At 45.5% G+C, this 21,055-nt stretch overlaps 1 protein-coding gene across 2 annotated transcripts; it reads left to right on the forward strand.

The window, feature by feature from the left end:
• The first annotated feature begins 647 nt into the window (after positions 1-647).
• LOC119365123 (serine/threonine-protein kinase 38-like) lies at positions 648-15,504 on the forward strand. 2 transcript variants are annotated; one of them, XM_037630720.1, is made up of 13 exons: positions 648-950; positions 6,021-6,195; positions 6,474-6,557; positions 7,115-7,356; positions 7,441-7,684; positions 7,833-7,912; positions 8,036-8,120; positions 9,148-9,279; positions 9,962-10,075; positions 10,317-10,361; positions 14,104-14,188; positions 14,805-14,855; positions 14,954-15,504. In XM_037630720.1, exons 1-13 carry the CDS (start codon positions 793-795, stop codon positions 15,040-15,042), a joined length of 1,584 nt encoding a protein of 527 aa, XP_037486617.1. In that variant the 5' UTR covers positions 648-792; the 3' UTR covers positions 15,043-15,504. The 2 variants fall into 2 exon arrangements, with proteins under 2 accessions (XP_037486617.1, XP_037486624.1); XM_037630727.1 differs by lacking the exon at positions 648-950 and having other exon boundaries at positions 6,025-6,181.
• The last annotated feature ends 5,551 nt before the right edge of the window (positions 15,505-21,055 follow it).

Below are 21,055 nucleotides of genomic sequence, written 5' to 3' on the forward strand. Positions count from 1 at the left end.
CCTGTAGTAAGTTGCCTTCGCTCCACATGTTAGGATATCAAGCCGCCCAACTAGTCAGGAGGAGACACACAAAAAAAACTAGTCGGGAGGGAGCGATCAAAGACTTTGACCAAATGGCAGTGTAACGTTCGGGCTTCTGTGAGCTGATGGTGGAGGGGAGGACAAAAGTAAGCAAAGTTAGTTGTCTTAGGCAAAACTGAGCACAACTAAGCAACCAGGGGCACATAAATAGAAATCCCTTCATTTAACAAGATATGCAAATATTTTTTCTTTTTCCTTTTTATACTTGTTGAAGTCGCTTAGATACCCAATAATTAGGACACACCTAGACGTGCCCTTGACAAGTCCTTGCAGAAATATCTAATGCAGTCATGTCTTTCCTTACCCTCTTGTTTAATAAAAATAAAATACAACGGGCTATCGTGTTTCAGGAAAAGAAAAGATAGAATAGTATCTGCAAAATTGCCTTTTCTTCCGAATCAATCGTGTAAAATTGCCATAAAGCTCGGTGTGCTCCATTTACTCACTAGTCACTACTGTCTCCAGCCTGTTTTATTATTATTATTAAAAAAGAAAGAAAAGCTGTCTCCAGCCTGTAGTCCTCCACTAAAAAAGACCAGGTTATTAAACTCTAACCTCAAACTAACCAAACAAGAAGCAGCCGCGTCGGCGAAGCCAAGAGAAACCATTACTAGCACTACCAAAGAGAAAACAATTTTAAAAGAATTTCGAGTTCGCGACAGCGAGAAGCAGAGCCGGGTCGCGGGGCCGCGGGCGGGCGTGCGCGTTAGCATGGAGAGCGAGACGGCGGCGCGCGGTGGCCGGAGCCAGCCGCTGGCGGAGGAGGCGGTGGGGTCCAGCCGCACCATGGAGCGCGTCGCGGCTGCGAAGAAGATCATCGAGAACGACTACCGCGAGCGCATGAAGAATCTCCGGGAGCGCAACGAGAGGTACCGCCGGCCTCCCATCCCCGTCCTGAAACTCCCGATTTTGTCTATTCGGCCGCGTGCGGGTGTACCTGGATCTCGGGGGGTCGGGATGATCGAGGGATTGGGGATATCTCAGCGATTCGGGGGTTTATACTTTTGTCCTCTGTAGTTTCCGCTGCATGTCTAGCTGGTAATTCGGCGACTTTTAGGGTAGTTTGTTCTAGACTGTGGCTGTAGATTGTACTGTGAAGTACTCCATCTTTGAGCCTTTTCTTTTCTAGAATATGCACGAGTGTGCATATCATATACTCCATCCGTCCCAAAATAAGTGAGCTGGGACACTTATTTTGAGACAGGAGGGAGTATTACAGAAGAAAGGGGTGAAGAAACCCTCCACAAAGTTTACAACCGATTTACAAGGCTCTCACTAGCCACCACAAGATAGTTACATTAGTATGGGATTACTCGCGGCTAGCCTGCCTACTCAGACCACCGAAGAAAAACTCAAAGTCACCCTTTAATAGACCCGCTGATTTCCATGTTCGTCCTTCATGATTAATGTTCCGCAAGGCTAGTTGATGGGATGGGGATGCGCCGTCGAACACTATGGTGTTACAGTGCTTCCAAAGTTCACATAAGCAAAGCGTGATAATCGCCTTTAGGTCTCTTGGTGAGCATTGAGCCGCAACCTGCATGGTGCACCACTCCACCAACTCCACGTCCGCCACTGGAGTTTGGTTTGGCTCGTCGCGAGCGCTCCAAATCCATAGCCACAGGTTCTCGCAAAGACACATGTGAGGAGGATGTGGTTGATTGTTTCGACCTGTTGGTTGCAAAATGGGCACGTAGTTTGGTGTGGGAGTCCTTGGCGCGCGTCTGAATTCCAGCAACGGTTCCGCATGGCCAGCCACGAGAAGAACCGGCCTATCTTTGAACTTTGGGACGTCCAATTACGGTGTAGGTTGGGCGTGCTGATTTGCTGAGAGATTTTGGATGGTTGATAGTTACTCCCTCCATCCCATAATGCAAGACGTTTTTCGACTCTAGTGTAGTGTCAAAACATGTTACATTATGGGACGGAGGGAGTATCTGCTAATTGGATTGAATTGTTGCTCATTGCTCCCGTTGAGCTGAGCATCCTTTGTCAATGCGGTTCTTGGATTGTAGCTAGAAGAAAACAAGGGCTTGTGTTGTCTGATTGCTTATGTGGAGAATTTGTCTTGACATATTGGTGTTTGCAGCGTGCAGACCTGAGTTTCTTGCTCCATGCTCACTAGTGCTGTCTTTACTTTTTGGGGGTGGTTTGCCTGTTGGTATGCTCAGACATGTTGTAAGTTGGGTTTTAGGGCATCTCCAAGTCAGGCACCCATTCCGGCTGCAAATGTTCGGCCTGTCTAGTACATACACTTTTAGCCGTCCAACGCGGGCACCCATTTTGAGCCGGACTATCTGGAATATCCTAGCCTGGCGGAGTAGGGAGTCCGGACGTCTGCCACGTCAGATCTGACATCCTAGATCCACGCCAATAACCCTAATCAGTCCCTTCCCCATCCCACACCCCTCTCTCTTTCCATGCCCGACCCCGAGGCCGCTACCAAAACCACCTCGGCCACCGCCGTAGCAGCAATACCACCACCACTGGCCTTTGCCGCCGCAATGAATCTCTCTGGCCCAATGAACTTGACCTTGTCCAACATCTTCGAGGTGCTACCGTCGCAAGCACCCACGTCGGCCAAATCCGGAGAGTATCAAGCGGCAAGAGCGCCGCACGAGAGAGAAGGCGCAAGGGGCCGGTGCGGCGGTGTGAGCATGAGCTCCTCTTGCAAGCTATGCTGCTGTGCCGGGTGTGCCTGCACACGCGTCGCCCCACGGCGCCCCTGCCTACCACTATAGCCTGGACTCACAACAGTCCCCCACCTCCACCCACTCTGGTCTCCCGTTCATCATCAACCTCAACATCGGCTACAACTTCACCGAGTCATTGCGGCTCATCCGACAGCATACACCACCGGAGGATAGCTTCTCTGCAGGCGCTCGAACCCTGTTCAGTGGACCTCCCCCTCCTAAGCTCGACAACGGCCAAAGAGGTGATGATGTCCATGATCAACGATGGTCAAACGAACGGAGGGGTGAAAAAATAATACTTGCCGGCGCCGGAGATGGAAGCAAAGAAAGCGAAGAGGGGAGTTGTATACACCACCAAGGAGGACGAGCTGTTTTGCTTGGCTTGGTTGGGCAATAGCGTTGATCCATTTGTCGGTGCTGAGCAAAGGGGTGTGACCTTATTGAGGAAGGTGTGTGAGTTCTTTTATGGCATGAAGAACTACCCATCGTATCATGTGGTGAAAATCGGTGATTGGAGTGAGAACTCCTTCAATCATCGGAATAAGTATTGTGGTGCATATGCCCAAATCAAGAACAGAGCACCTAGTGTCATGGGTCCAAGTGGCATGGGTATCGTTGAGCTTGTAAGCTTCGCTTCCCATAAAGTTCATCATATGATTTATTTGCCCTATGTCGCAATGTTTTTCATCATGTGATTCATTTGCTTTTCTAGCCGGCCTCGCGGCACCACTGTCCAAGAAAATTGAGGGTAAGCCATTCACCATGCATCATTGTTGAATCAAGTCGAGTGGCGAAATCAAATGGAGTGACTTTGCCAATTTACTCAAAGCCGCAAACGCCAAAAGTGGCGCAACCTCCCAAATGGATGAAGTTGGTGAAACAAGCGGTGGAGTTCAAGGGGGACCGAGAGGGCAAGGTGCAATCGGGCGACCAAATGTCGGAGAAGTGGGAGGATATCATGGACAAGAACGAGGTGGCAAGTGCCAAACACAATGAGCTCAAGGAGGAAAAGAAGGAGGAGAGGTTTAAAGAGTTCATGGAGATGCAAGCAAAGAAGGTTGACATTGAGTAGAAGAGGCTTGCAGTTCAGACGGTGTGTGAGGAGTCCAAGGTCATGTATGTCAAGGCTAAAGACTTGGATGCCGATGCGGCGTTGTGGTTTCACCAAATGCGCAGTGGAATCATTGCATGCTATGCAAATGGCGGTTGGCACTGATTCATTCGGTTGCTTTTGTTTGAATTGTTGGATCTGGATTATGAAGTTTGTTTGAATTCTTTGTCATTTGTCATGCACAATTTATCTTCCAATTGTTTGAACATTGATCAAATTTGACTTAGCGAGAAAAAGAGAGTGGAGGAAGGACAGACAAGTAGGGGATTTTTTTGTGGAAGCCTTGAGATGCCCTTAGTGGCATGTTTTAACAATTGTCAACTGGACATAGCAATGTGTTTTAAGGAGTTCGACAATAGTGGGTGGAGCCAGGATTCTGTCATGTGTGCATGTAGGTGGGTGGCCATTGTGGTGGGACTTAGCGCACATTTGCACTTGACTAACTTGACATTAGACGATGAGTTTGACGCATTACTTACACTTAGTCAATTGATGGCACAAACAAAACAGATACAAGTGCCTGATCAAAGCCTAAACAAACAAAAGAGACGAAACATTGTGCACATTTTTGGGAGTTTAGAAAAACATTGTGTATTTGTGCAGTAGAAATTAGATTAAGTGCGAACTTGAAGTGCTCAATAAGAATATTGTTTTGGTGCCTTTTAGCCTCGTCCAAACAGACATTTAATCACATAGAATAAGTTAATGGCTGGTATTAACTGCCAATGCCAATAAAAGCTATTCCCTCCATCCAAGTTTATTAGGCAACATTTTGGAAATCTCTGATACTTTTCATTGACTGGGTTTGTATCTTCAAGTAAAGAAGTTGAGTCCCCACAAAAAGGAAAAAGAAAACTTGTTGAGAGCGATCCACGTATTATGCATATGTTATAAGTAAAAAGTTAAAATTCTATGGTGACATTCCTATTAAAGACATCCGTGTCACTCCATTTTAGTTTCCTTATGCATATGCTGTCAAATTGCCGATCTCTAGATATATCTCCTGCAAAGTTTGTGGCTGGCTTCTGCATCTCAACCGCCTCAACACAAGCTTCAACCTGCACCACAAAAACCTTCTGCCTTCCGCAACATGCCCGATGTGCATGGCCCATGCAGAGGACCGCCTACATCTATTCGTCCGCTGCCCCACGGCAGCCAGAGTCTGGCGGAAGGCAGGAATTCATCGGGCTACAAACCCCTTGGAAGACATTTGGGAGACAACACCACCGGCAGGGCTGCCCGCGACCATGACTGTGCCCGTGATCCTGACTACCCTTAATTTGGGATGCCAGGAATGCTAAAGTTTTCCGTCAACAAAACCTCACTGTTGAGGATGTAACACGAAACTCTTTCTCTCCGACCTCTCTCTATGGCCTGGCGTGACTTTCTTTCCTCTCGATAGCCTTGTGCTTGCGGGATTACCCACCCAGGTGAAACTTAAAAAAAAAACTCCTGCTCTAGGAACACACTAATGTAAATTTGTCTACTCTCAACGTTGAGCTGAAAATCAACACATAGCTTTCTAGCACTCTCTTCGAAGATAAAAACCAAAACAATCACAAACCACACTATTTCGAATGTAATTGTGCACATCAATCAAGTACAAAAATTACGAGTCGTCACATACTCAAATGGAAAAGCGACAAAAATGCGAACTTTGTTCCTGTCCATGCCCTCCTGCAACTATACCTACATCTTCATTTCGAATAGCAAATCCCCTTGACCCAATCAAAGGAAACCAGCAGCTAGCTCCACAAGCAAGGATCAATGCTTTCACAGAGCCGCACATTGCTGAACACAAGCAATGACCCAATCAACTCAATAGACACGCGTTCCAAATATCTCTTGAAATCTCACTCATTCTAGTTTAAATACATTTATTTTAATTTGTCTTAATCCTGGTTTCAACTACCAAAGTCTAGACTATATGTTGTATTAAATGTGAATGGAATCTTTCTCTTTCTTGTCATCTTTTTGCGCTCGTAATTTGTAGGGAGCATATATTCATCCTTGGGTCCATCACTTCATTTGGAAACATTGCCTTTTTATTGCTTACAGTGACAAGCTTATCACACACTGTCGTTTGCTTTTATTTCTATTGATACTAGAAACTTGGATCCATTGTACAATTGCAGACGCTTGATTTTGGAACAACAGCTAGCTTCTTCTCAAGTTCCTAGGGAGGAGCAGATAAAATTGATAAAGGAGTTGCAGAGGAAGGAGACTGAATACATGAGACTTAAAAGGCATAGAATTTGTGTGGATGACTTTGAGCTGCTCACCATCATTGGAAGAGGTGCTTATGGGGAGGTTTGCATCTTCCAGTATCTGCAAGCATGCTTTTCTGAGTCACTTAGGCAGTCCATATTTTGTAATCCCTTTCAATTCAATTGTATCTGCTCAATAAATAGTTGGCATTTGCCAAATAAACATAGTATGCAAACGCCAATACTGGCGGCGCCAGTTGGTTGCATGTAGCATTTCCTAGATCTATTGGCTCTAAAATTCCTGATGTTTAAAGTACAACTGTTTGTCATGCTGGAGCTGCTGACCCCTGTAGGTGATAACTTGATTTGTTGTTCTGATAGGTTCAACTATGCCGGGATAAATCCTCTGGTAATATTTATGCAATGAAAAAACTAAAGAAGTCTGAAATGGTTGTCAAGGGTCAGGTATGCTAAGAGTACTGTACTGCTTGTTTTGCATTTTCTTTTCTTTTTAATATTTGTGGATATGTTAGAACATTTTTGTTTTGATATATTTTGATGCTAGCCACCAAAGCAGTCTCGTCATGTAAGAAATAACAATGATAGATGCCATGCTAGAGAACTCAAAATGGCTTGTATCTTGACCTGTGTGTTAAGTTCTGACTGAATTTATTTGATGAGATTGTAGAGTAAGAGTATAGGACTGCCTTTCGTGGATTCCTTTTTTATAACTGTGACACGGATGTTATAGATAACACGTGGTTCAAATTGTAGAGTAGGACTGTCGGTCATGGTCAGCTGTTATATTTCTACTCTACAATTTTTTTTACCTCAATACAATTTTTGATGTACTGTTGTTTTCATGAACTATTGTTTAATGTGAGAGGCTTTGTATGTTAGTTCCCAGATTATTCATTTTTGCTTTGAATTGAATATTTTCAACTATTATTATGGGAATTTTAAGTAAGTTTAGTTTGCCCTGTTCTTCTTGTTGGAACTAATATTTTCTTTACATCTATTAGGTGGAGCATGTTAGATCTGAAAGAAACTTGCTGGCTGAAGTTGGTAGCCACTGCATTGTGAAGCTATACTATTCTTTCCAAGATGCTGAGTATCTCTACCTTATCATGGAGTACCTTCCCGGAGGTGATATGATGACCCTCCTCATGAGAGAGGATACCTTAACTGAAAATGTGGCTCGATTCTATATTGCTGAGACAGTTCTTGCCATTGAGTCTATTCATAAACATAATTACATCCACAGGTCACATACTTCCGAATCTTATTTGCATATGCTATATTCTATATATGTTTATTCAAATCTATTTTTGTTTTATTGTCCTTACAGGGATATTAAGCCTGATAATCTCCTTCTCGATAAGAATGGACACATGAAGTTGTCAGATTTTGGCTTATGCAAGCCAATTGACTGTACCAAATTGTCAACCTTGAATGAAGATGAACCTATGACTGATGAAAACCTTAGGGAGTCCATGGATATCGATTATTCTCTCCCTGATACAGCAAATGGTAGAAGGTGGAGAAGTCCAAATGAACAGCTTCAGCACTGGCAGAAGAACAGGAGAAAATTGGTGCGTGCTTGCTTACCATATCGAGCATCCAACTAGTTACATACAACTCCATTTGTTCTTTTTCCTTATTCCGTGGGCATAAATTCTCAACATCATTTCTCAAAAGGGAAAAATATAGCCAAACATTTCCATTTTAAATGAATTTCAGGCATTTTCTACTGTCGGTACGCCTGATTATATTGCTCCTGAGGTTTTACTGAAAAAGGGATATGGAGTTGAGTGTGACTGGTAGGTTAAGAATTTCATATTTACATATTTTATTCCTTGTTTTGATCTTCAAGGCAAAAAATTAAACTTGTCTCTTGTTTTAAATAACTGTTGTATGATTGCTTATTTTTTATTTGCATGCAGGTGGTCCCTGGGTGCAATCATGTATGAGATGCTTGTTGGGTATCCACCATTCTATTCTGATGATCCAATAACCACATGCCGAAAGGTTTGTTTGCTGAATAATCTATCTATAACTGAATCGTTAAGCCCGTGTAGTTGCGTGTTGTATACATGTTAATTTGGACATGCCATTGCAAAGTTTACAGTAAAATTGCAACCTTTGCAGTGGCATTATTCCAACCTTTCCTTGTACTTGTAACATATCTTATGAGAGTTGTCTTTGTGGTCAAGATCATTACATTATCTAGTGAGTTGGAATATGTTGCAGATAATAGGATTCCCGCCAACTGGTGGGATAGAGCTCTTTTTTTCAGTGGGAGTTATTATCATATAGTTCTCTTCTTCCACTGAGGGTGTTTAAACACACATCATCATTAGCCCCACCAAAAAGGATGGATATACATTTTTCCTTTTTTGAATGAGAATTTCATGGCATATTCTATTTGTTATAAGTCTAACCACACATTGACTTCCATTATATAACAATATATTTACTGCTTGAGGGTTATACTGATTTTGATTCATTTTTTAGAACAGTCATACTGTAGTGTAGTGGTTTAATTTGATTATCTTAGTTATTATAGTTTAGTATGGAGCTTATTTTTAGCTGCATGTTAAATTTACTGAAAACATTGCTGCGCATTTTTGCTATTTGTGTTGTTGTGCAGGAACATACAAATTTTCAGGTCCAGATCACCCTAGTCGAATGAGGTAGATGAAATATAGTTAGCAAAGTAGTTCCTTGCTAAAGGCTTTGTTGTTGTTGTTGTTGTGGAAGTAGTTCCTTGCTCTGCAAGGTTTGCCAAATGTTACTAGCCTTGATTCTCTCCCATGTGTGGAAGTGTGTAAATGGCAAAGTTCTTTGGTCTTTAGCTTTAAATTACTCCTATGCTGGCATGATTTGAAATTCTGGACTACCTGTCTTTGAATTTCATACAATTGACAGTAAACTTATGTATTTTGGTCTCTTTTTCTGGGTATAAATAACCTGAGAAAGATGAGTACCCATATTCTATAAGCGCTCCCACTTTCTGTTGTAAGTACTGCACTGACTCTGCTCTACTACTTCCTAGATTGTACATTGGAGAAGCTATTTAAAATTTCCAGAAAATCCAAGGTTGTCTCCTGAAGCTAAGGATCTCATTTGTCGGTTCTTATGTGATGTTGACCACAGGATTGGCAGTGGAGGAGCAGATCAAATAAAGGTATTTGTCTCTCAAAATTATCTGCTGTCTCCAGTTGCAAATATTAGTTATCTTAAAATCCATGCTGGTAAAACATTTTCAGATTTAGTCATCCATATACAAAATAGTACCTAAATTGGCTGGCTGAAATCGGTATTACTATATATCACGAAATGAAATATAGTTGTGTACTCCTGTGGACTCGTATTAGGGGCAAAAAAATATCAAAGGGGAGTTAAAGAAAGAGAAGGAGAGCCTGCCGCATGGCCGGAAACTGTGGTCACAAGGACAGATAGAAACATGGATGAGCAGGACTAGGTTTCAGATAATACTCTTAAGGAAAAAAGAATTGGGATTGTCAAGTCTGTCCAGGAATTAGTGAGACGAGAGTTCAAATCAGAGTTGTGTTTGTGTTCAATGGGTACTATATAAACCAGGTCCTTGTTTGTAATAACAATCAGGTCTTCTAGTTTCTATTCCTGACCCCTCTGAGTCTCTCTATCTAATCTCTGCCACCCTTTTAATCGCCGGCAATGGCGCCTTGATGCAGAGGACGAACTCGTCCCCTTGTGTCCCACCCCTACTACTTCCACAACTATACATACATACATACATACATACATACATACATACATACATATGATTCCATCCGAGTATTGCTTGCATATGTTATGTTTGTTACACTCAAATTTCTTTTTCTTAGGCTCATCCTTGGTTTCATGGAGTTGAATGGGATAAGCTTTATGAAATGGAGGCGGCATTTAAGCCTCAAGTAAATGATGAACTGGATACACAGAATTTTCAGAAGTTTGACGAGGTGAGCAAATTCTTTTGCTTTAGTTTGCTGTGTGTTTGATCCTTTAAACTAGACTGACCAGGGACCCCCTGGTGGCACTTATTACAGAAGACAACCCGAGCACCCACCCTGTGGTTTGCTTCTTTAAATATTCCCAACTTTCAAGAATATTTCGTTTCATATTCAATATGTCATTCTTTCAGCTCCATATGCTTTTCTGTCGTGCATAAATTATATTTATCACTTTCCTTCTTCTCTGCAGGTAAATCCCGCTCCAGCAAGAACAGGTTCTGGGTCCTCAAGGAAGGTATGAATTTATGAACCATCAGATTCGACAAAACTACTCTAAAAGCATGTTCAGGCTTGTATGCCCATTTTTTACTCATCTTTTAGACCACATGATATTGTTGATAATGACCACGTGATATTGTTGATAATATTAATACATTCATACTCTGTCTTTTTAATTCCATAACGTTGTCATTTTGTGTATTTAATTTAACTTGGGGCTGTCAAGGAGGTATACCTCAATGGCCGACGCTACACCTGGTCGAACGAGCAGACGCCCCCAACCTTGGTCCACCTCGACCGCGTCCTCTGCACCGTGGACTGGGAGGAGCAGCACGGCGATTGCTACCTCCAATGCCTGGCCTCGGTCGTCTCTGACCACAGCCCCCTCCTCCTCGACTGCTCGCCCCTACCCCCAGCGCACCGACGCTTCCACTTTGAGGATTATTGGACAAGGCTCGAGGGATTCTAGGACGTGGTCGCGGGCGCATGGCACTCCGTGGACGACGCTGACCCGTTCCGCTGCATCATGCGACGCATGCAAGCCACCGCACGCAAGCTGACGAGCTGGAGTGCGCGCTCCGTGGGGAATATTCGCGACCAGCTCGCGATCTCGCGTGAGCTGCTGCTGCGACACCGCCCAGGAGTTGCGACATCTGACGCCGCATGAGGACTGGCTACGTAGGCAGATCAAGCTCGCCTACCTTGGCCTCGCCTCGCTCGAACGAACCCTGGCGCACCAGCGCGCGCATCGCATCGCTCAAGGATGGGGACGCGAACACCTCCTTCTTCCACCGCCGGTGCACCTACCGCAAGCAGAAGAACATGATCCATACTCTGGTGGTTGAGGGCGCAACTCTAACTGACCAAGCAGACTTGGCCGCGGCGGCATTCGCGCACTCCCTGCTTGGGACCGATCACCCCCGGGATTGCACCCTCAACCTCGAGGACCTCATCGCGCCATCCAACCTCGATGACCTGGACGCCCCCTTCAGCGAAGACGAGATATGGCAAGCTGTCGAGCGGCTGCCGGCGCGCAAGGCGCCTGGCCCAGACGGCTTCACCGCAGAGTTCCTGCGCTCCTGTTGGCCTATCGTAAAGCACGACCTTGTCCGCGTCTTCCAGCAGCTATATGCGCTTCGAGGAAGAGGTTCAGCTGCTTGAACCAAGCGCTGCTTACGCTGATCCCAAAGCATGCTGACGCAGCAGGGCTGGGGGATTACAGGCCCATTAGCCTAATCCATCTCGTCGCGAAGATCTTCGCAAAGGTGCTGTCCCTTCGACTAGCACCCAAGTTGAACGAGCTTGTCAGCCCCATTCAGAACGCCTTCATACCAGGAGGAAGCCTTCACGACAATTTCGTACTTGTCCGACAATCGGCGCGCCTCCTTCATCAGCTCGGCGCCCCGCGCATCCTCCTGAAGCTGGACCTTGCACGGGCATTTGACTCCGTCTCGTGGCCGTTCCTATTCGAGGTCTTGCGCCGGTATGGCTTCAGCGATCGCTTCCTCGGTTTGATTGCCATTCTCCTGTCATCGGCAAGCACTAGAGTTCTCCTCAACGGCGCGCCGAGACCCGCGATCTGGCACCGCTGCGGGCTCCGTCAAGGCGACCCTGTGTCACCAGAGCTCTTCGTGCTTGCCGTCGACACATTGGGGCGCCTTTTCCGTTGCGCGGCCGAGCTCAAAGTCCTACAGTAACTACACCCTCGCCGCGCGCTCCACGGACTCTCGCTGTACGTGGACGATGTCATACTCTTCTGCCACCCCACGACGCACGACACACTCGTCGTCCGAGAAATCCTGCAGCTATTTGGTCGGGCGTCAGGCCTCCGGGTCAACTTCCTGAAGAGCACGGCTACAATGATCAGATGCGATGGCGACATGGCTGCCCTATCGCGGCGCTGCCCATCACCTACCTGGGGATCCCACTCACCCTTGGACGCCCTACCACTGCACAGCTGCAACCCCTCGTCGACAAGACCGCTGGCAAGCTCCCCACCTGGAAGGCGCGCCTCATGAATAAGGCCGGACGCCTTGCCTTTGTGAAATCAGTGCTGAGCGCGATCCCCATTCACCAACTTCTGGTGCTCGCGCCGCCGAAAAAGATCCTCAAGCGCGAACGGCGGCAATTGTCACGTCAACTGGCAACGCGTCTGCCGCCTGACCCGGCTTGGAGGACTTGGGGTGCACGACCTGGAGCGCACGGGCTTGGCCTTGCGCACTAGATGGCTTTGGTTCGCCCGCACGGACGACAACAGGGCATGGTCTGGCCTCGACCTCCAATTCACTGCCGCGGAGCGCGCCTTCTTCTTCGCGTCCACCACCATGATCCTCGGCGACGGCCAGCGTGCGCTGTTCTGGGAAGACCGTTGGCTCAACGGGCGTGCCATCTCGGAGCTTGCGCCACAGCTGCACGCCCTCATCCCCAAACATCGCTCGGCGGACGGACTGCACGCACACCAATGGGCATCGGACATACAGGGCACCCTTGGCATCCGCGAGATCGGCCAATACCTGCTCACTTGGCAGGCGATCGAGCACATCACACTCACTGCCGAGCTGGATCGCCTACTCTGGAAGTGGAGCGCGGCAGGTACCTACACAGCCCAGTCCGCCTACCTAGCCACCTTCCATGGCTCGACCTCTTGCCCTGCTTGGAAGCTCACCTGGAAGAGCTGGGCGCCCCCGCGAGTGAAATTCTTCCACTGGCTTGCCCAGCTGGGACGTTGCTGGACGGCCGACTGCCTTGCTCGTCGCGGACTGCCGCACCCCCCTTGCTGCCTGCTTTGCGACCAAGCGCCTGAATCAATCCAGCACCTAATGCTGGAATGCCCCTTCTCCAAGCAAGTATGGCACGAGATATTGTCTTGGCTGCGCTTGACTTGCAGCGTGCCCTCCACCGAGGGATCCCTATCAGAGTGGTGGAACTCGGCGCGGCGAAACACACCGCAACCCATGCAAAAAGGCCTTGCCACCGCAACCCTGCTGATCCCTTGGATGACCTGGAAGCATCGCAACGACTGCGTGTTCAATGGCGCAACCCCATCGACCAACGCTCTGACCGCACGGATCAAAGACGAAGCCAAACTTTGGGCAACGGCTGGAGCCCGTGCCCTGCGTGCCATCCCCCCTCAAACCTGGGACGTACACTGATTCATGCCTGTAATCATTCCTTCTAGGAGGCTGTAACAAACTCTATCTTTTCAATACAAAGAAATGCAAGCCTTTTGCGTTTTCTCAAAAAAAATGTCTGTATCAAGATTATCCATCACCCTACCCACTCCAGCTCTACTAATTAAGTGATTTATTATCCTGCAATCATTGGATTGTTGTCAGTACTGCTTAGGAGTAACGGACCGTGTAGAATCACCAAACTATTCGGTTTCTTATTTCATGATGTATGTGCCCCCCAAAATTTGCCATAGAATGTGTTGCAACTGCAAAACATTTTTTCATGAAGGCAGAGTTTTAGTCTTTGCAATGATTATTGTAGCTATCTAGCCAATCATGATTTATCTATGTGGGATGGGGTGGGTTCTTTTTCTTTCACTTTTTAATGTCCATGCCTAGGATCAATTTCTGTCTTGTAATAAACTACAAACCTTTGTTTTGCACTTCAAGTTACTCAATCATCTTCATCAGTGGTCACATTTAGATGTCCATGGATAGGCATCATTTCAACCTTTGTAACAGACTACATGCCATCATTTCTTTATTTACTCCGAAGCTCTTCGTCATTTTTTTGAAACATTATTGCAGATTATTCCTAATTCTAAAGACCTTAGCTTTGTGGGCTATACATACAAGAACTTCGAAGCTGTGAAAGGTTTGCGTCAGTCTGCAGGTTTGTTTCCTTGTAATCATTAGTCATTTCAGATGATTTGCTTAGTTCACTATAACTGGCTGATACACCTCGCCTCCCTCCCTAAAGCACACAGTTTCTTTTAACCTTTATTTTGCTATTTGTTCCCAGAAGATGTTATGGTGAGATTCCTGTTTTGTTTTCCTTTTCTTAAAATAGTTTACGAGCAAATATTGGGTGCTTTTTTCTTCCATATACCGGCTAATTCATTGAAAAACAAAAACTCTGCTTTTAGACAGCTGTACTTGGTGTTTATACTTGCCAACCCCCCTTTACATCAATGCTGAAAATGGGTCTATCTTTCCGAGATTAGCTCAATGGTAGAAATAGGAACTGCTCATTGCTTAGTTTTGCTCCTTTCAGCTCGGTAGTAATTGATGTTTTTCAGTCCACTTTACCATTTCTGTTGATTTTGATTACCTGTTGGATTGTTTTTTTAGCACAGCTACATTTTCATATTTATCATGTGTTGCCACCGTATATGTTACTATGCACTACATCAGTGCATGTGCACATTATGTCAGATTGTTATACTGCCTTCACTTTGTTAGTTTCATTCCTTACTTGCAACAGCTGACGCAAACATAAACATATGTAGGTCTGGGAAGAAGCTCCTCGTTTACAAGCCAGCCTAGTGAATCTGCATCTGGTGAGTATTATTTCCTTTTGTTGGCTTGTTTGTAAACATCTGGCTAGAATGCCCCTTGCTTATGCCATTTTATCTTGTTTGAACCCTCACGATCCCAGATACAGCCGATATGGATTCATCAGCAGAACCGAATGGAAGTGACACACACATGCGCACTGTTTCGTCTGCCGATCATATGATGCAATAAGCAGCCCTGCTGCCACTGAAATCCCCGTCCCCGCACCAGCATGATTCGCCTTCAGTGATGTGGCTTCACCCAAAGCGATCTGCTTGATTTTAGTCAGTCTTGCACTTTACTTATCGTTGGTGAGCATTTTGTTGTAGGTGTACAAATTAGTCAGTATGCAACAGCGCATGTGCTGGGCTTGGTCAGATATGGTGCTGAGCTGCTTGGTTGCCCAGGTTGGCAGGTTATTGCCTTCCTTGCGGCAGTTCGTAGCCCGCCAACGTAGGTTCATCATTGGGTAGGAGAAGAATTAAAGAGACAGTATTTGTGGTAGGCTAGCCATTGTTGCTTGCTGCTGGTTGTTTTTTCTTTTCAGTTCTAACTGCCTGATACTTTGATATGCATCGGATAATTATCTGTTGGAACTTGCACATGAATGCTTCATCTGTGGATTAAAGTGAGTTTCCATATTTTAAATGCCCAGGTGACGTTTCTTCATTCTTTTCTAGAGTGATGTTTCTTCATTCTATAGGATTTATATATATCCAACGTTAGGATCAACACAACAACAAATTATCGATGTTCTTTTCTCTTGTACTTTCTCCGTTTCTAAATGCAAGACTTTTTTTTTAGAAATTTCAATACAAACTACATATTGATGTATATGGACGTATTTTAAAGTGTAGATAAACTCATTTTGCTCCATATACAGTATATATTGAAATCTTTAAAAGGGCTTATATTTAAAAGTGCGTAAGGAGGGAGTAGAATACACCATGGAGATGTGTACCTTTTTTCCTGTAAGAGAGGAAGAGCCGAGCGGCCAGCACATCACTTTTCGGCTTTACAACACTACACATGCAACGACAACAACCTACAAGGACTTTGCCCAACTGGAAAAATATCAGGTGCTACCGGTCCGTAGGTGATACTGCGATACTACGAGACTAGTTGGGAACTACTCCCTCCCTCCCACAATATAAGATGTTTTTGCAAGCTATGTTAGCTTGCAAAAACATCTTATATTATAGGATGGAGGAAGTAGTGCCCAACTAGAGTATAATGGTTGCGTCTCGACTGATGTTGGCCACTTCCACGTGTATTTCAAACGTCTGCGTGTTCACGGACATGGATATGGTAGTTGGGCATCCAACGTCGTGCCTCCAAACATTTGCGTGTATTTTGAATGTGAATTGAACAAAAAGGATGAATTTCATACAAACTGGATAATTTTTATTTAAATTGGATCAAATTAATAAGAAATTTGACATATTACATTAAATAAAAGCGAGTATGACAATTTTTTTGATGTCCCACGTCCTACTATTACCTGACCATGGATGGTTTCGTCTTCCACATCCTACTTTTCATCAGTGTCGTGGTCGTGGACGTCGCCCGTCGAGGTGAGGTCCACGATAGACGTGACGGCCCGGCTTAGTGGTAGTTGCGGCCTGGCGAAACGATGCAGAGTTGTCGATATGAGCAGCGTTCCCGTCTGCGATCGCCTCCGCTGCAAGCTCCTCGAACAGGGGGTCACGCTCTGCCTCCATGACGTGCAGCCGCCACCACTCACAGCCTCCATGACGTGCAGCCGCCACCACTCACAGCGGATGGCGCAGGCGCTACACATGGACTGCTCATCCATGAAGGTTGGATTCTCTACTACATGTGTACCCGCTCGCCCTTGACCTGGCCCTCCACAAGTCAGTGCTGCTCGACGAGTTGCAGATTCTATTGCTTCTCATCCTGTAGCTCTAAACGTGGAGACCGGCGGCGTAGGCTGCTCCCGCTCCTGTCCTTTGCTACGACGGCCCCGATGTGTACCCGCACATGCGCCATGGCGAAGCCGGCAACCGGCGTGGACTCAAACTCGTTGTTGGACGCTTCCTCCAATTTTCGGTTGTCATCCTTCGAACTCTCCTCTAGCGAACTCAATGACAGTCTAGCATGTATGCGACGCGCACATCGGGCCTTCTAGCCTTTTGCAAGGGCCCGCCGTTTCGTGCTTCTGCGCCGACGCGATACACTTGCACATCTCGTTGCCGCTCGCCGTCATTGCATCGAAGGGAGGAAGGTTGTGAGCAGAGGACGAATGGAAGCGAAGGCGGTTTCTGCAATGCGCGACCATGCTTATATATTGGGTGCCATCTAGGTGAAGTGCCGGTTTGAATGTGGGCGCCCAGAGTGGGTTTCTCGGCCATCGCGCATGTTCAATGCCGAGTAGGTGAACATGCAAGCAACCGACTGTAATGTCGTAGGAAGCCGTCCCGTCACCCAGTCCGGCCGCATCACTCTGAGCCGACATTGAACGCGAATGGAGAGCATGCGAGCAGATGTGGCGTGGTGGTGCTCTTGGCTGTCGCGCCTCAATGCCCAACATACTGCAGACCAGTCACGTCTACTCTGGACCGACATGAATGTGGCGCCTCTTCGCGGAGGGACGGTTGGAGCGGTCATACTGGAGAGTTTTTTGGGTGGGACCGCGTTTCTTGACGCATACGTGGCGGAGGTCCGGACGCCAGCAAACCTCCCACGGGGTTGGTGCCAGTTTGCGGGAATTCGGACATTGGAGGCAGCTTGTATGTCATCCTTGTCATCGGTACGACTGGAACTGATCGTATCATGGTTGAATCTTATGGAAACAAAAACCAAAGGAATCGCCAAGATTTACCACACTGACACACACAACGCTACCAATTCTAAAGCTTACATTGAACCAAACCCCAAAAGTGATATCCATGTTCATCGTGCAAGCATGCAAAAATTAACCAGCAAGGAAGTGATACAAGCTATCCCTTTAGTTCCATTGGCATGGAGGTCCAGAAAGAGGAAAATATTTTTGTGGAGCCCAAATTCCCATTGCCAAAGGTCTAGAGAGAAGGTCAAAATTATGTTAGGAACACATCAATGATGATCAAAGACAAAAGAAACCATGCATCAACGATCACTTCAAAAACACCAACTAGAGGCATACAAGGTACAATAGCAAGATCGTCTGACTGTATTATTTAACTGATCAACTACTTATACAACACCGAGGGCAAACCTATGCCTCACACTAAGGGAAAAATATAATAATGGTTGGGTTTTCGAGAAGTCAAAAATGAAGAAAGTCTTGAGTCCATGCAGCTGACCATTAGGCAATGGAGATGACCTTATGATCGATGTCAACGCAAGGAGTAGGGATCTCCATGCAACTAGGATGCACATAGAGCTATGAATATGTGAAAGCTCTCCTATGCACTAAGTGGGGGTGCATCCGACTTGCTTGCTCATAAAGACCTCGAGCCTTTGAGGATGCTTGGTACGTCTCCAATGTATCTATAATTTTTGGGACTAACCTATTAATCTTGGATGCTTTATATGCTATTTCATATCATTTTTTGGGACTAACCTATTAACCTAGTGCCTAGTGTCAGTTCCTGTTTTTTTACTTGTTTTTAGCTTTTCAAAAAATCAATACCAAACAAAGTCCAAACATGACGAAACTTTACGATGATTTTTTCTGGACCAGAAGGGACCCTAGAAGGTTCAGGATGAGGCCAGAAGAGCTACGAGAGAGCCACGAGCTCACAGGTCACGCCCTAAGCTCGTGGGCCCCATGCAACTTTGCTTGACCTAATTCCACCTCTATGAATTCACATATATTTCCGAACCAATAGAGAGCCACCCAAAACACTTTTTACGCCGCCACAAGCTTCTATTCTTCCGCGATCCCATATGGAGGCCTTTTCCGGTACTTTTGCGGAGGGGGAATCAATCACGGAGGGCTTCTACATCATCCTTCCTGTCTTCCGATGATGCGTGGGTAATTTACCACAGACCTACGGGTCCATAGCTAGTAGCTAGATGGCTTCTTCTCTCTCTTTGATCTTCAATACAATGTCCTCCTCGGTCTTCTTGAGTTCTATCCGATGTAATCTTCTTTTGCGGTCTGTTTGTTGGGATCCGATGAACTGTGGATTTATGACCAGATTATTCATTGAAAGTAATTGAGTCTTTTCTGAACTTTATTATGCATGATTGTTATAGCTTTGTTTCTCTCTGATCTATCCCTTTGGTTTGGCAAACTAGATTGATTTATCTTCAGTGGGAGAGGTGCTTGGTAACAGGTCCAATCTTACGGTGTCCTCACCCAGTGACAGAAGGGATAGTGAAAGCACAAGTGCTCCCTTGGTGGTTTTGGTAATTAATATCAACATATCTCTTGCTGGACCAATATTTTTATCTAGTATATTTCAGACAAGTTTAACAGTGGCATGGCAAGGACAAGAGGATGTGAACCCCCTTCAAAATGCTAAGGACATGGATTGGCAAAAGCTCAAGACTCTGCATTTTAGATTTGGTGATCCAAGATCACATTGAGTCTATAGGAAAGCCAATACTATTAAAACGGGATGAGGTTTTGATTATGATCTATTTGCTTAAGTGCTTAGTGATATTGCTCCAAAACCCTCAACCACTTTCTCTATCCAAATATGTCCAAAACCTACATTCCAACGTCTCCATTGCGTTTGCACTCTCCAATTCCCATCCCTTTACATTCTTGCATTTAGCATGCTTTACTCTTTCCGCTGCCCATACTCTTGCTATGCTTGTGTAAAATGTATTGTGTGCCAATTAATATGCGCTAAACTCAACCTTAACTTGAAGAATATAAAAACTGTCACTTTTACTTGTTAAGCGTCTAATCACCCCCCTGGACCCCTCTTCTCGATCTTCCAATTGGTATAAGAGCTTTGGTCTCCATTGCTTTGGTTTAATCACCATTGGAGGAAGATAGATGAGTCTACGTTCGGGAGTATTAGACATAGAGTGCCTATTCTTGATGGGGAGTTTTATGGTTCTTGGAGAAATGAAATGCTTGAGATCTTTAATGAATACAATTTGAGCAAGTATATTCTTAGCCCTTATGTGCCTCCCATTGATCATTAGCATCCTACCCCGGATGAGTATCTTGACATGCACTGGTACAACGACGTCCTAAACAAATGGTTTTTAACCCCTTTCCGTGACGGCATTTGGAACCGTTGCCAAGTGAGTGTGTGCGATAGGATGTCCTTCCCACACGACCCAGAAATCATCGGGGATAGGCCCTCCTAGGACCCATGCTGGTTGGAACCGTTGCCAAGTGAGTGTGTGCGATAGGGTGTCCTTCCCACACGACCCAGAAATCATCGGGGATAGGCCCTCCTAGGACCCATGCTGGGGCCGTGTGCGATCGGGCGAGGCATCGAAATCCAATCATTTCCGTAGGTATGTACATCCCACACGGTAATCCGAGAAAATCATTTCCGTAGGTATGTACACCCCACACAGTGAATCCCAGAAAATCATTTCCGTAGGTACGTACATCCCACACTATGAATCCCAGAAAATCATTTCCATAGGTATGTACATCCCCACGGTGAATCCTAGAAAAACATTTCCGTAGGTATGTATATCACACACAATTCTTTGTGTGGAAACGTTTGTGCAAGGTGGTCTAACGCAAACAATTCGCTGCCGGAAGCCATGTGTGATTGTTAGTTGATCGAACATGCCTACTTTCTAGAAACCGTGCGGGTTGTTTGAGTTTGTCGCCCACGATGCTGTCTGAGTAACCGTTTGCAATAGAAAACCCCAATAAGCAGGGTAATTAGCCTATTATTGATAATCCATGTACTAATCAAACTGATATTTCTTATAAAACATGCAAGATATTTCATATCCGTATAAAAGCAACCAGGATTTCATAATCGAATTACATCAGATAGCTTCGGCACTCAGTTACGCCATTACACAACAGCACCAAGTTTCACATGCAACATCAAAAACCTTTGGAAAGTAGCATCATACATGGTAAGACCGATGAATCTCATCTGGGAAACTACAGAAGCAGAAGGCAAATATTGAGCCTTTAGTGATGTTGAATATCCTTGCAACTTTAGGCCAGTGGCTATGGATAATTGCCCGCCCAACCTTCATCCTCTTCAGTAAGACTTCAATATTGTACCGTGGATGTTGAATGAATACCTTCCTCGCCTCTTGACCA

The sequence above is a fragment of the Triticum dicoccoides genome, chromosome 1A (genome assembly GCF_002162155.2).
Source record: "Triticum dicoccoides isolate Atlit2015 ecotype Zavitan chromosome 1A, WEW_v2.0, whole genome shotgun sequence".
Taxonomy (NCBI): Eukaryota; Viridiplantae; Streptophyta; class Magnoliopsida; order Poales; family Poaceae; genus Triticum; species Triticum dicoccoides.